The sequence below is a fragment of the Strix aluco genome, chromosome 6 (assembly GCF_031877795.1).
Source record: "Strix aluco isolate bStrAlu1 chromosome 6, bStrAlu1.hap1, whole genome shotgun sequence".
In the NCBI taxonomy this organism is placed as follows: Eukaryota; Metazoa; Chordata; class Aves; order Strigiformes; family Strigidae; genus Strix; species Strix aluco.
In genome coordinates this window covers 23146797-23162870 of record NC_133936.1, presented here as the reverse complement: position 1 = coordinate 23162870, position 16074 = coordinate 23146797, and the positions used below count along the sequence as shown (strand labels likewise).

At 35.5% G+C, this 16074-nt stretch overlaps 1 protein-coding gene across 1 annotated transcript in view; it reads right to left on the bottom strand.

The window, feature by feature from the left end:
• Positions 1–16074, bottom strand: part of MYO3B (myosin IIIB) — a 214396-nt gene that overhangs the window by 63354 nt on the left and 134968 nt on the right. The window contains 3 exon segments of the mRNA XM_074829074.1: positions 7496–7701; positions 9570–9647; positions 13762–13841. Of these exon segments, the coding sequence (XP_074685175.1) occupies positions 7496–7701; positions 9570–9647; positions 13762–13841 (364 nt within the window).

Sequence of the window (16074 nt, the reverse complement as noted above, 5' to 3'; positions counted from 1 at the left end):
AGCAGGTGCTCCCTGAAGAGCAGTCAATGGACCTTTGCAGATTTCTGAGTGGGAGAAAAGACAAATACTAGCAACAAAGAAAGAGAAAAGTGCTAAAAGTAAGTTATTCATGACCTGATGCCTGTTTCTAATGAGAAATGCCAAAAAAGGCATTTCAGATTCTTTCAATATTTTAGTTACTGATATCAGTCATTTTTCACAAAGAAATATAAATGGCCTTGATATTCTTTGGGAAGCATAAACCCACAAAAGAAGTCCAACTCTCTTGAGCTTATAGCAAGATCATTCCCATCAATGGAACTCAGGGGAGCTTCCCATTTTCAGTATCCCTAGTAGAAAGACTAAGGGTTCTCAATCAGCGAAGATAAAGGCCAGCACTAAGAGGGTAGGCAGTACAATCATACAATGATACTGACTAGTTACTGAAGCTGAAAGGGTGGCACTGTGTGAAGAATAAAGACTAGTTTACAGTAAAAACAACTCTCTTATCAATCTTAATTTACAGACAGCAAGTTGCTCAGACTGCATGAATACCCACGTGTGTTTCACACCTCCAGATGAGGTCATATATATATGCAAAATTAAAATAATTGGCATTGCTATCATATCAGCCAGGATTTTATAAGTGCTGATCGTTAAAGAGAACTAGCAGCTTTTTAAAGAAAAAACAAGTGAATTACTCCTCATATGAATTTAATAATTTTCTTTACTCACAGATATTTCTGTGATTATGATTAGGTTTGTAAGTCATTAGGCATGATGTCTTTTTTCTGTTTGATTGGGATAAACAATTAATTAGAATGATTATGATCAATTTTAGTGGCCTTTGGAGCAGGCCCATACCAAACAACATTGACTTTTCTTTCGTCCATGTTCCCTTGCAAAGAACAGCCCCTAAAAATTATGTGAAATAACATTATTGTGCAAATATTTTATGAAAAAGGGATGTAAACATGTTTGAACTGAATTAAGAATGAGTGGACCAATCCCCACCTATAGAGCCACAATGCATTAATGAAGAATGGTTTTATAGTGTTTAAAGTAACTTTACTTGCAAATGATTCTGTTAAGTGACAGCAAGATCCTGTGTCAGTTAGTTTACAAATGTAAGGTTACTTTAGCATAAGTATGCTGTTAGATGGTAGCAACTGCCACCTCAGCTCTCATTTATGAACCTCCATGTGTTGTCTTGATCTTTATTAACTTATACTTCTACAGATGCTACTCTATTTACATTGTGTTTGAGAGGAACTGGCAGGTTGAGCAAATGATTCTTCTAATTATTAGCATGGGAAGAGACATCAGATATTCTTTAAAACATAAGGAGAAGAATGCAACCAGTGAACCTCAAAAGCCAGACTTCTCTGTAGTCACATAGAGAAAAGAAAATATCCCACCTCATACTGAAAAAAATATGGAGAAGCAATTAGAAAATATGGAATAGCGCAAGACTTCATTTTTTAATCGGGAGAATATGATTTTCAAATATTAGCTCCAGTTAATCTCCAGATATTCGCTCCAGTTGTCACAAGAAAGAAAAAAGAACCACTAAAATAGTCAATAAAGATCAAAGGGGAACAAAATGACGTCTGAAGGCAGAAGCATTGGAATGAGTCCTGGACCAGAGACATAGATATTCACCAGCTGGAGACATTGCCCACTCTGAATAATGATAGGAGATTATGTATTACTGAGTTATTTTTAAGGCAGTGACTTTCTCAGTAACATGATACTGCAAATTCTTTAGCCAAGTCTTTCAAAATCCTAAGAATCATGCCATTTCACAGGTATAGAGAAATATGGTGCATTTAAATGAAAAAAAGTGCATTTCTTCCACCTTATTACTGAACTTAATAATGCCAGTTTTCACAAGACAAACAGTATTATGAGTTGCACTAATAAAGCTCAGATTTAAAATATACATATCACAAATAATTTGTGATAGCATGCAATTTCAACAGATACTTGACATATATCGGGGAAGTTGCACTAATAGTAAACTGCTGTTTGCTTCAAAAGCCAGTTCAGATAGCCATGTTATTTACACATGTATGTAACTTAAGCAGTTTCTTTCCTTAGAAGGAAGGAAGGATTCAAGTGAGTGATAATATCAGTCTTCTGGTTGTTCATACATCTCTTAAGGCATGTTGTAGTTGGGAATTTTAAAATCACACAACAGTTTTTAGATAGCACTGATGCAATAAAATAGTCAAGGGGGATCTCATAATTTTTGAATCTTACTATCTTATCAATGACATTCTAATTACTGAGAAGCTGACTTGCTTGTGACAAATGCCTCACTAAAACATATTTTTGAGCTATGCAATTTACACACCTGATCATACCATTTTGTTTATGACAAACTTCAATATCTTTCAAATGTAGTATCCTCTCCATTAGCTCTCTTTCATGATGTAGAATGCAGTTGCTTTTGGTATCCAGAAAAAGATATAAATAAAACAATGACCATTTTTCTTTGGTATTCCAGTAGAAAATGTAGGAGTCTGGAATACTTCAGTGCTCTTCTACGTTAAGTCAATACTTTTATTTCTGTTTTTAAAAATAAAGTTTATGGTCTTTCATGTGTTGTTTCATAAACATGCACATATATGTGTAAAAATACATTATTTTCTTCAGTTATAGATCTTGCTTGAAAATTTCCTAAGCATGACACATATTCATCTACATGTTTCCTAAAAGTACTTGACTAATCAGTCTCAGTAGCAGTAAGACTAAGTAAGAGAAAACTAAGTTTCCCTCAGAAGAACTAATTTCTCAGAGTTGATGAAACTCTGAAATTATGTATTTCTTAACCAGTGGTTCTTACACTGCACTACAAACTATCCTTCATGGGCATGAATAGTATTCCAGACAAAACATATATTAAAATGGGATTATCTGTACTTAGTAGTCATTAGGCATAAACCAACATCTTTTAAAAGTTGAATTTATCCCCAAATAAACAATTGCAAAGCGAGGACATGCAGAGCTAAGGTTAAACATTAAAGGCATCCAAGTATGCTAAGATATGGAAAACTTCAGAATGATGCTATGCATTAACTATCTGATTATGGCTAAGGCATTTTAGTGTTGGTGGGTTTAGATTAGATAAACTGATTGTAAACAAATGGTTCAATTTCTCTCCCCTCCTTAAAGGGTGAACTGTGGAACTGTTCAATAAATAGCATTTAAACAGCATCATTAACTAATACACCAGTGTCTCTTACTAAACTTCCCTTCACATTCCAGACTTAATGGCAGCATCAATTCTACAAAATTAACTCAAAAATGTAATGATTAGCCCTTTTTCTCTTTAAAACAAATCTTTGTACTAAAATGTACTGGCCTAAGGTGGAGAATGGATAATGATATGTGAAAAGTATGAGGTGCAAGAGGGCAAAATCCCTTTCTACTCAGACCCCCAGCAATAGTAGGGAGATTCTCAACATTCCAAAAGATGTTTGTTCCTTCTCAGTCCTGGAGTTGGAAAGTTGAAAAAATTCATGTTTTTAGCACTGAAAGAGCTGTTAAATAACTTTCAAAAATTCCAAACTTGTATTGGTTGTATCTCACCTCTTTCAGAAACTTTCACGTGTGAATTCATACAACTAATTACATTTGACTCTATAGAGAGTATGAATGAAAAACTGTACATGAAAAATGAAAAATATCTAAGATGCTCTTGAAATTCAGTAATGCTGTAGATCATGAGATAAACATGGAATCATAGAAATACTCTCAGAAAGGCATAATTTGGTCTATTCTTCATATACAATTCACATGGGGTTAGCAGACTTTTCACTCCTAGTGGTTTGCTGTCTTTGCCATCCTGCAACTGTTTACCAGTGTTCTGTTAATGACAAGAGTCTAGAAAGTATATGTGGAAGGTACAGTAGTTTACCAAATTAAAATGTACAGGAACTTTATACAGATCTGGTGAAATCTTAAAACCACTAAAACAAACAGCAAACATTTTCATGGATAATAGTAAAATCAAGATATGGGGGATGTTACAATTTCATTTCCAGAAATAACTTCGGGACTTTGATACAGTGCAGATTCAGTGTTAAAAGTAAGTTTGCATTAAAAATGCATAATTTTAAAATCAAGCATTTCTTTTCTCTGTAGCAAACCTGTTGAATTCTAATTTAATTCAGTGCTTCTCTGCTTTTGAATAATAAACAAGTCTATCACCACTGAATTTTTGGGGTTAGAAGAAAACATGTACTGAGGTAACACAGTTTACAGGATTTTGCAATATTTGACCAGTTTTTATTCCTAGTTCCACTCAATACAGAATGTGACTCATTAAGGTCAATGAGGCTTTATACAGTCATGAGAAATGTAACACTGATGGTTTAGAGCCTGTGTGTACCAGGTGTACCAACAGTGACCTTATGCAAATTTGCACTGTGGGATTGAAAAAGCAGAACCAACCTCACTGGGATCACTGTTACAGTAATAACAGTGGTATTGCCATGAGCGTATGATCTGAGTAACATCATCTGGCTACTGTGGAGTAGGTAGCACTTATAGAAAAAGTGTATCCTGCATCCCAATGCAGTACAAAGAACTTAAATGGGCAGACAATCCTTAAATGAAACTTGTACAAAACTTGCCAACACATTCCTATGTGCTTATGAGGCACTTCAAGCATGACAGCATTCAGCTTCATTAGACTCTCAAGTCCCTTATCTTTCAACCCATAGTGTATAAAAGGTGTATTCAGCTGGGAGATATGTAGTGAGGACACACCTGCATACCACACCATGTCATGTGAAGCTCCATGGGCCTGGGCACTCGGATATAGCAAGGAGTGTCCCACCCAGTGGGACTTTCAGTGCACACCTCCCTTGGCTGCTGTGCAGTGCTCGGTCACTATGCGGTCCCACAAGTCAGGCACACCTGGTTGCTTGATCAGGTTAATAATTTGTGCCTGAAATTTGGGATTCCAGCCTGAGAAAGGGGCCATGCTGCTTCACAGCAAACATGTAAGACAGACACATGATGGCACGGGGTGCGAGACAAGGCCAACAGAGACCAAGTGCCTAAGACTTGACAGGTCTACAGTGTTTACAGGGGCTGCAGATTACATTTTCCTACTTTAAGTAAAAGAATATGTATATTTATATACATAAACCAGATGGTTGTATACTTGGCTGAAGAAACATTGTGTGAATGAGTTATAATTAAGTTCTCTCCTCACCATCTGTTTTTTAACCCAATAAACTACCTCCAGGTTTGCAACACTGAAATAATCTCTTCTATGTGAAAACAGAAGACAGTAAAGAGTAACATTAGACAGAGCTTTATCTTTTGTTTACCTCCCGCCTGATAAACCTGAATAGTTCTGTTCCCTGCCTTTGATTGTTTTGTCCTCATATTTCCTGCTAAGAGTTTACAAAACAGCATTATTGAACAGGAAGATAAGAAGCACACCTATTTGTTTAATAACATCAAGGGAGAAAAAGTGCTGGCTCATCCATTTTGTTGTTCAGTTGCTCAAAAGGATCAAAATACCAATTAACTTGCTGGCTTAGAAAATCTTTGATATCCTCACATTTACTGACATTTTGAAACTCTTGTTCATACTTGCCTAATGTCTTTTTGATTATGAACAAAGAAGTGCCAATCTGTTTAGCATTTGACCTGTTTTCTCAAACATTTTTATGTATTCAACCACTTACTTCCTAAAAACACTTGACTAGTCATGGCTGTAAGTTGAAGAAAAATGTTTCTTGTTCCACTGATAGCTTTTTAAAGCATTGGTTTGTTTTTTTTCAAGAGCAAAACAGAATAGAATTTGTTTAAAAATAAACTGAACAAAGGAGAAAGAACATCCCCTCTCCCACCCTTCATTTATATTCTGAACTCAGGAAGTATTCTATGCTGTTGAGCAAATTGCTAAATCTCCCCATCTCCCCCTCACTTCCCTTGTTGTGTTGACTTTCTTTCCTGAAAGAGTTACATCAAGTTGGACTAAAAACTTGGGGAGTATCTGACATGATGTTAAACACAACTTGCTCTTATCTGCAGGAATGGAAAGCTACAGTCAGCGCTGCTTTTATTACCATTACTTTTCAAGGTTGTACTCAAATTCAGTGCACTTTTCAATGAAAAGAATCTACTGATAAGAGGAGGCCTAATTTACTCTCAATTTAGACTAATTTCAGTGAAGTTAATCTTAGTTTACTTATGTGTAAATTGGATAAAGGTTAAGGTTAATAATTCTGGCTTCAGCCTCTTCAGGATGTTGCAAAGATGTGTTAGTGATCACAGAAATTAATCTCTTTGTTAAACCTCCTTTAGAATGGTGTTACCTTACTAAACTTAGTCATGTAACATAAAAAAGTTGGGGGAGATCATGTCTGAAAATTAAATTACTTTGATGGACAAATGAACATGTTAGTTATGCCTCCTGGGATATATATCTCTAGTGTTTTCCTATTACACATTCATTTGGCATATTAATATATTGTAAATCAGAAAAATTTTTAATTTTTCAGAATGAACTGATTAAGCTATGGTTTATCATTCAGAATCTCTCAATGCAAGGACGACAGATTTCCAAGCCCAAATGACTAATTTACACACGTAAATTTACCCAATATCTGGGTTTTAGAAAGGTCTGTGAAACTGTTTACATCTTTTCTTCTCAAAAGCATAATCAGCTCCTTCCCTCTAGCATCATATGAATTACTTGCTTTCAGTAGATTCATTAACTCTATATTGTCTGGATGAGCAACCTCCAGTTCAGAAAATATCACTAAATGCTTGTTTAGTCATTCACTACTTGTTCCTACTATTGAGTAGTTGATTGCTTAATGGTACTGCTTCTGTTCCGTTATTGAATTATCAATCCTACAGACTGGAAAACAGTAAATACTACACAAAAACATATTTTTAATATAGAGGAAACCACAGTGATCATATAAGCATATTGCCATCATAAAGACAATAGCAATTCCTGAACCAAATTTATAACATTTTGAGATTGAAAATAGTGTTAAAGACAGTAATAGTAGACACGACAAGGGTTCAGGTGTACAGAGATCTGGTTATAATTTGTATCTCCAAGATAAATGATTGTGAGGCTACAAAGCTATTAAGAGGAATATTTCTAAATTTAAAGCTTTTATATCAGTTAATTCTTAAGCATGTGCACATTCTTCATATGATGGCTGAAGGTCACTGACCTTTCAAATTCTTGTATTATATGAGCATGATGCATAATTTCCACTTGTTGCCTCTACTGAGGGAACAATAGGGACAGGCTTGCTACTGAACACTAAGTGCTCACTGCTGGTCTCACATTGACTTTTCCCCATTAGAACTCAGACATCTCTTGTAGTCTTTATCTCTGATAGTCACTGCTTTCATTAGAGAATTAGACCATACATGTACAAACCAATGTTTGTAGAATTTTCTGTACTTAAACATAGAATATATTTTATTGAATTGTTTTAAAACAACAGCCATGATACAGAACTCTTACCTTTTCACAAACTCTTCAAAGAGGATGCGATGAGAATACCCTTTTTGACGTATTTTGACAGTTTCCAGAATTCCAGTGTATTGTAGCTGCAGTAGAACTCTCTCATGAGAAAACATCAGTGCTTCTCGATCGTCATTAGGTTTAATGCAGCGGATAAAGTGAGGCTGTCCAACAACCATTTTGGATAAAAGATCCATGAGGGAATACTAGTGGGGAAAATAAAAAAGATGCACACACAGACAAAAAACTACAATGTAACTACTTAAGCAGGAGATATGTATTTGTAAACAGTATGTAATGCTTTATTATATTTTAATCTGTACTGTTAATCTCCATTGATGTTTTATTAATTTTTAAGCTTTTGGCTAAAACCCAGAATCTAATAAAAGTTTTCAACTGTAAAAAAAATTATTATTCTAGTTCTTATTTCTTACACCTTTCTTTTTGTCTCTCCTTATACCACATTTCTGTAATTAAAGAAGGCCCATATTAAAATAAAATAAAATTGAAAAATGTCCTAACTATAATTCTACTATAGGAATATTTGACCAATCAAACATCCCCAACAGAAGAACAAGCTTTACTGTGAAACAAACAATCACACAAATTCACAGAAAATCATGGGGAAATGGTTGCAAGAAGTTCAGTCCTCTGCCCAAAGAGAACACTAGATGTATCCGTACCACTTCAGGGACATCTCTGTTTAATGTATTTTTCAAAATCACGAGGATATAGACTGCACAATTTCCCTGGACAATCTACTGAAGTGCTACATTATCATAACTATTCATAATGTTCTTAACATCTAACCTAAATTTTCCTGCTGAAACGTAGGCTCATTACTTCTTTTCCTGTCCACCCTAGACACGGAAAACAATTTGTTCCATTGCATTTTATACCACGATTAAAAAAGTGTGATCAGATCATATATATCTGCTTTTCTAATGACTCCTCTGAATGCCGATACTTCTGGTATCCATCCTCACCTCATTAATCCACTGTATAAGTATTTGTTGCAAATACATTCAATCTTAGAATCACGTACAATTCCAAGCTGACTGTGATCTCTTTGCTGTAGGCTGCATCCATATTATGGTGTACTTTCACACTCACTCCCTCACACTCCACTTTTTTTTTTTTTTTTTTTTTTTTTTACAGATTCTATACAACTGACATCTGTGTACTTCTTTGCAAGAGCACTCTAAATCCACACTTGCATTACTAGACAAGTCTGAAAGTACTCAATGAGTCCTGGTACCCCCCACACTGGGGCAACATCTCAGTATACATCAGCTTCCTCTATGCCTTTCCTTACACTATTTTGCATGACAAAGAAAACAGGTACTCCTACACGGCATGAAGCTTTGACCCATGCTGGCTAGCACAGCACTATGAACTTCCCTGCTCTGCATGGTACAAGTACAGCCCAAGGACCAACTGCTCAAAACTTTCCCATTCTGCAACGATCGCAAATAAAATACCATTAACCAACAGCCTTGGATTGGTATGTGGGTTTCCTGACTCCTAACCTTCCCATTCCAACGTTCTCAATGCCTTTTCCTTACCTGTTTTGATTTAAACACACATGCAGAATATACATAACCCCAGACAGAAGTACTACTGATGAAATGGTAATCCATATGATTTATAACAGTACTTCCAAAAGATGGGTTGTTTTTACTTACTAGCACAAATGACAAATCTTAATCTTTAAAAGTATGTATGCCTGAGCTTGTGAAAAAATATGAAGGCTTTAGTAATGACAGCTACTTTATTTGCACAAATCAGTTTTCTGTTTACAAAGAGGCCTGTTCTAGACCTTCAGCATTTTAGATGGAAATAGTCTATAGACTCCAGATTCTGTTATCAATGTAATTGGTGAAATTATAAAAGTACAAGTGTGAGGAAACAAAAAGAAAATCAGCAAAAGAAAATTTATGAGTCTACAAAGGCCTTAAAACAGAATAAAAAAAACCCTCTTATTATTCTTTTTGATCTCCAAATCCCACAAATATTTTAGATATATCTATTGTTCTTATCACCAAAATGTTTGTTTACAATTTAACTTTTGTACCCTAAAATAAGAAGCCATAGTTTGCCGCTTCATATTAGTTGTTTCCTCAGGGTGTCGCATAACTTCCATTGTGTCAACCTGGAAGACAAAACTCAGATGTTAGAGCTGTTCCAGAAACACTGCAGATCCACCCCACCTCACCCATGAAAGCTGAGTTCAGTTTTTGTTATGGTCATTCCTTCAGGTGTGAGTACTTTATCAGAGGTAGGAAGGCCAGCTTCTAACAGATGCAGGACACACACTGATTTCAGAGCAAGCTGTAAGTGTTCCGAATGATTTCACACTTTTGTTATGATAGTGTAACACTCCGCCAATGAAGCAGCTGTCAAGATGCAATACCTTATGAACGAATTTCTAAAAAGCATTCCTCTTATCACCACTACCATGAACTCCATCAGGTCTTATATTCTATATAAGAAGAGCTATCATTTTTGTAATGACCAAGAAGTAAATTGAGCTGCCTCATTTTGCTCACATGCAGAAAAAATGCTGTTGTCAGATAACACGTGGCAAACAAAGTAGGTAATCTCAGAATGTATAAGTCTTCTCCTTTCTGTTGTTGTGGTTACTATTAATTACTTTAATTTGCAATTTTAATGCCAAGAATTTCAGCAGTCTTACTCCGCTGAACTGCCATAGCTTCAAATACCGCTTTTTCAGCATTTCAGAAGAGTTATTTTTAGAGGGTATACATGGACAGCAAACATATTGCTCCTTGTATATTTTAGTTATATTGTCAGTACAGCTGTTCTTATCAAAATGAAACCAGAATTTATGAATGAGTATAACCATGGTTACCAATCACAAGCAGATTGTGTTGCTGTATTACAGCTCAACAAAATTAAAGAAAATCAACCAGCATCCTGTTTGCATGGAGCATTAACAACATTTTAGCATTCACTTGCTTTGTGGCAGTTTACCATCTGCTCTGACCAGGTGGCATTTGTATAAACCAGATAATGCTGTTGTCAGCACCTGTGCTACACTTCCTGGACTTTGCTCCACACGATCATTTCCAACACTCACTGACTTAAGACCACACTTCTGAACACTAAAAGTAATTGCTGAAAGACTACAGTTCTCAATAAAGTAACCATGTCTCTTACCTTCAGGAGATATTTAGGAGACTGCATGCAAAATATAAAGGAAATGAAGCACTAAGTAGTAATAGATCAAGAAAATGGATTTTGTGTTGGGGAGGAAATCAAAAGAAAACTTGTGAAGACAAGATTCAGAATACAGATGGTGCAAAGGGAGACAGATTTCCATAAGGGTGACCATAAAAATTTCAGTATGTTTTTGTAATCTGTGATGTTCTTAGCCCAGAGTGGTGTAGATGCATTAGTACACATCTCAAAATAACATGAGAAAAAAAAAAAGATTCAGTTTGATTTCAGTTTTGAGGATGTTAGTTAACAGAAAACTGTAATACATCCCAGGAAAAAATGCCTTATTAGCACAGATAAAATCAAACATCTTCAGAGGTCACCTGAAAAAGTAAACATCAATGACCTAATCAGAACAGCAGACATGTCCATGGGGAAGGATAGGGGAATGTTTCAGAACTATCTTGGCAAAACAACTGTTTTTTGAGAATTGATATCTAAATCTTTAGTAAAGTTCGGATAGAAGACAAAAGCCATACCAGTGAATATTGACAGTAAGTTCAGAATAAGTGGCAACATTTAATATTAAAAGGCAGACAATTTAATCATAAAGAACACCAAATCAAGAGCAAAAGCAAATAGTTTGAGGACTGCACTGAAGCTCAAATGCCCATTAATTTGGTATTCTTGTCTGTCTAGAAAAAGAGACTCTTAGTGATATTGTTGTTGGAGGTTCAGCACTCATGATCTCTCAGTCATATCTGGAATATTTGCTGGCCAATAAAGGGTGAGCTTACGCTCTACCTTTTGGGCAGTAGGATACTGTAAGCATCTCCTTTTCACAGCTGCTTATTTTCACCAAACCTGTAGAATCTTATGATCTTTGAGACTGCCACTCTGTCAAATATGGTTTACTACAGCCTGCTGGGTTCAAAAGGGTTTTGGTTTGGTTTGGGTTTTTTGCGGGGGAAGGGAGTGAACACACAGACAGATGGTCAGAAACACTCACAGAGAAGATGTAATACACTTTTTCTCAGAACATCAGGGTAAAACCCCTATCATGAAATTCCTTTTTCTATGGATGAAGTTATAAATTCAGAACTGTGCAATCTGTAAGGACTAGGATCAATTTCCAACTCTTCTTTGACAAGAAACATTTGAAGTTTCTGTTAGAAAAATTCTGATAGACCCTGAAGCTAGGGAGATTTTCCTGTAAGAATTTTTAGAAGTTCTGTCTCTGGTTAATTTATAACACTGTGTGTCTATGAAGCCATGCAGTTTTATGGTAGGGCAATAATCGCATGTATAACAGACAATAGGCTTTATCACAACTAGCCTGGTAGAAAATGATAGAACATTATAAGAATGTCACGATATAATCTTGTGTTTTAAATCACTAGCTACTCTTTTTAAACAAAAATGAAGAATATTTCAACTGTTAAGTCACATTTTTACATGACAGTAGTAGTGACGTACAGTATACATTTATACGATTACAGCTGAAATGGAAAACAGCTTGACCTATAAAAGACTAACTGTTCCATCACAAAAAAAAATTGCTTATAATAATTTTGAATCAATATTAAAAGAATTATTTATGACATCAGGTCACCTTATGAAGTCACTGGAAATTATTACTTTCACATATTGACCACACCTGCTGCTGGCATGGTATGAAATACTGTAAAACAAAAAAATACGTTAAGCAAAAAAGCTCATAAATTAAATAGTAAATGAAAATTTCCAAACTTCCTAACAAAATTATTGTTTGGATTTTTTTAAACAAATTGTAAAATAGTAATTTAAAATCTCTTTCCTGAAGTTGTTTAAATTAGAAGTTTTATGAAATCATACAATCTTTTTTTACAGCTATAACTATTTCAATTAATATTTTCTGAATAGTGCTGCACTTATGCATGCCTTTTAGCTCATTCTTTAAAAATCTGAAGGGTGAGTAAAAACCACTTAAACACTATTTCATAACTGATTGTGTTTATTAACGCTGTATTCCATTCCAGCTGTATCAATAAAATGCATGCTTAGAAAGCTTATGCTGAATATAGCTGGATGTGGAAGACAATGAGTGTATAATACAAGAAAATTGGAAAGGCCATTATCTGTCCTTCAGCACTGAAAGTGTTTATACCAGAGAGGAAATAAAACTCTGAAATCCACATCTGTATTTGCAGGTACAGTGAAGGATATAGGTGTGGGTGACATGAATTACTGTATCAGCATTTGATCATGAGCTCCTAACAAACAGGAGAGAAAGAAAAGAAATAGAAAACCCAGAACATAACATTCTGCAGACTTTTGAACAGTTGCTGCTATGACATTTGTTTTTAAAAATTATTATTGTTTGCTTTGGAGGCACCCCTCCCCCCCTGCCAAAGTCTTAACTAAGCTAACTCTAACAGTACTACTCAGGAAGCAGGGAGGGGGTGTACATGCTGTCAGCTTGAGGCACAAGAGTTTTCCTCACAAATTAAGTGTATTCAGTTGGCAACACATTCTATTAACTGCCATAAAATTATCTCATCCTTTTGCAATTTTGCCACATACTTTTATGGCAAAATTCAGCAGCGTTTAAATTCCACAGTAGTTCTTCTTAAAGACTAGTGGGTTTGCCGAGTTGTTCTTTCCTGGTCATCTATCAGTCACAAATGTCCCCTGGTGTTTCACTTGCAAGTCGAGTAAGAAATGAACAGATCATTTTTTTATTTTGCCTTTCATACTGTTAAATACACTATTCAAATTTTACCTAATTAAATCTCTTTCTAGGTCAAAACTGCCAGAGGAAAACACTGACCCCATTGAAATAAAGAGGAATATTGCTATCAATATCAATGTAACTGAGATTTCACTCCAAAAGTTTAAAGATTAATCAGTAGCAAACTGATTCTTCACTGGATTCTACTAAAACTGGAAACAGTGCTCCCAGAAGAGGTGCATGTTTTCTGATATTAAGGCAGACTCTCATTTGATAAGAACCTCACTATATACCTACATCAGCTAAGCGTCGAGTCCATAGTCTCGCTGTAATATTTTATAAACAATTGCCTGTCATCAAAGGGAACACTACTAACCTTGATACGCCCAGTACTAAGCTGTGGAGGCAAAGACCTAGATGCTGCTGTCACTCTGGCTCTTGCTTGTGCCAAGTTACCTGTTCAAAAAGAAAGAAATATATACTGCAAAAACTGTTCAAGAAGCTTAGCAGGTAAACATTTGTATGGTGGAAAATCAGTTTGTACAACAGTACTAAAAATAGCAGACACCACCACACTTGTTCCACACCCTACTCATTACCAATTGTGCCTGCAGAGCATTCAGCTCGGGCATGACAGAGTGCAGTGTTGATTTAAAAGGGAGGAAAAAGTCAGTGATAAGGTGGTATGTCACTGACCTTAGCTACTGAGCTGATGAAAACAACGACAGGACAAAGGCATACAGCTCAATCACTAGTAATCAATTTCTCTGTGACTCACTGAGAGATTTAAAAGAGAAAAAGACAGCAGAAACAATCTTGTTTCTATGAAATCATGTGGATCCTGAAGTGTTTAGACAACATCTTAAGGTCACAAACAAATGAAAGAGATGAGAAAATGATAAGACGGTATCTTTTTTTGACCTTTTGACATATAGGCCTGCTTAATCCCCAATCTTATTGTCCCTTGGGGTTTTTAAAGATTGACTCAATTCCTCAGGCAAAAACATATTGTGGTGTCAACTGAAAGACAAGTACCTTTTTTTAAAATGTACAGTATGACGTGTCCTAAACTTTTTCCTCTGTACTTGTAGAAAGCCAAAGTCATCACAAAATAGCTTTTCAAAATAAAGGCTCAGAGAAGAGAGAGGAAGTGATATGGGACTGTGCATATGCAAGACACTCTGTATATTTCAAAGTTTTAGCAAGTCTAGCACAAGATGTCCAAATGTTTTCTCTGGCTATATCTTCAGAGGCTAAACTGTGATTAATAGCATTGAAAGAACCCTTTGAAGCAGGATTGGTGACATCAAAGCCCTAATCCATGGGTGGCAGGATTTTTATAATGAGTGGGAAGCATTTTAACACATTTCAAAGGATTTACAGCATGAATAAACAATAGGCCTCTGCAGATGTACCACACACCTTTCAGAACCAGAACACATAAATAAGTGTCCATTTTAATTTAAATGTAAATAAAGTGTTAACACTTCTTTCAGATGCTAAGTGCCTTGTTTGCATCAACTCCAAGTGTTTAGCTGTTTGCTTTCCAGAAAGCCAGTAACTCTAAACAGTCTTCAGAGTTTTGCTAAACTATGCATTACATAACTAGTAAGGAGGCAGGATGGGAAAAAGGAAAACCAAGAACACTTAATCGCTAGTAATTGTTCCATAAGGGAGCAGAGCAAACCCAGTGTCCATATAACACTGAAATGAACTTTTGCTCTTACTTTCCTCTGAACAAGAAAAATACCAATCCCCTGAAAACAATCTGGGGGCCAGCACTCAAACACAGCAATGACATTCTTTGGAGTGATTCAAACATTCTGTATTCATTTTAAAAAGTATTTCTCTTTTAAGCTGCTGGCATTGGGATTGACACGATGCCGCAAAACTGGCACATCATTTCCAGACCTAATAGCGTATGTTACCTGACAATCTAAATCACAGTGGAGAACACAAGGTATGTCCACGTTTTTGGAAACTGCTTTAGGCTATACTGTGTAGGTTAATAAGAACTGCAACTCGGTTTTGAAAGTCTTGTGTATCTATATGCACACATGGCACATATGGTATATACATGTGTATCTCTAAGGTTAAAATGAAGACTTTAATGAGTAAGTAGCTAGTGAATTAATTTTTCTTAGCTGTAATTTTGATATTTTTGTAATTAGAAATTACACTTTTGTGCCTTTTTTGGCTAAAGTAGACAATCTGGAAAGGTTGTTTTTGGCTAGGCTTCAGATTAGCAAGTCTAAAGCTTGAAAGCCTTGCACTGGAGAACTGATGATACAACATGGGATGAAAGAAGGGGTTGGGAGAAGAAACAGATTTGAATCAGATTGTATAAAATGAATAAAATTTTGTTGCATTTTATAACAAGTTACAAAGCTCTAATAAGCAAATAAAATTTAGAATGATAATATAGTTGCTCAAGGTTCACCACACTCACAGCCAGCATTAGGTTTCTAAGGGTTCAGAATTAATATCCCTGAGCTCTCCCTTAGTTCCTCATGCAAAACTAAAACTAAACTTAACATTTCTGGTCTAGGAAACCAAGCAAATAAATAAACCTTTTTATTAAACAAAAACCTTTAATGACTTCACAAGCAAAAAAAAACCCCAAAGTGGTATGTTCCTACTTAAAAAAATAAAATCTTTACATATCATTGTTTTGTTCATTAGTTACTTC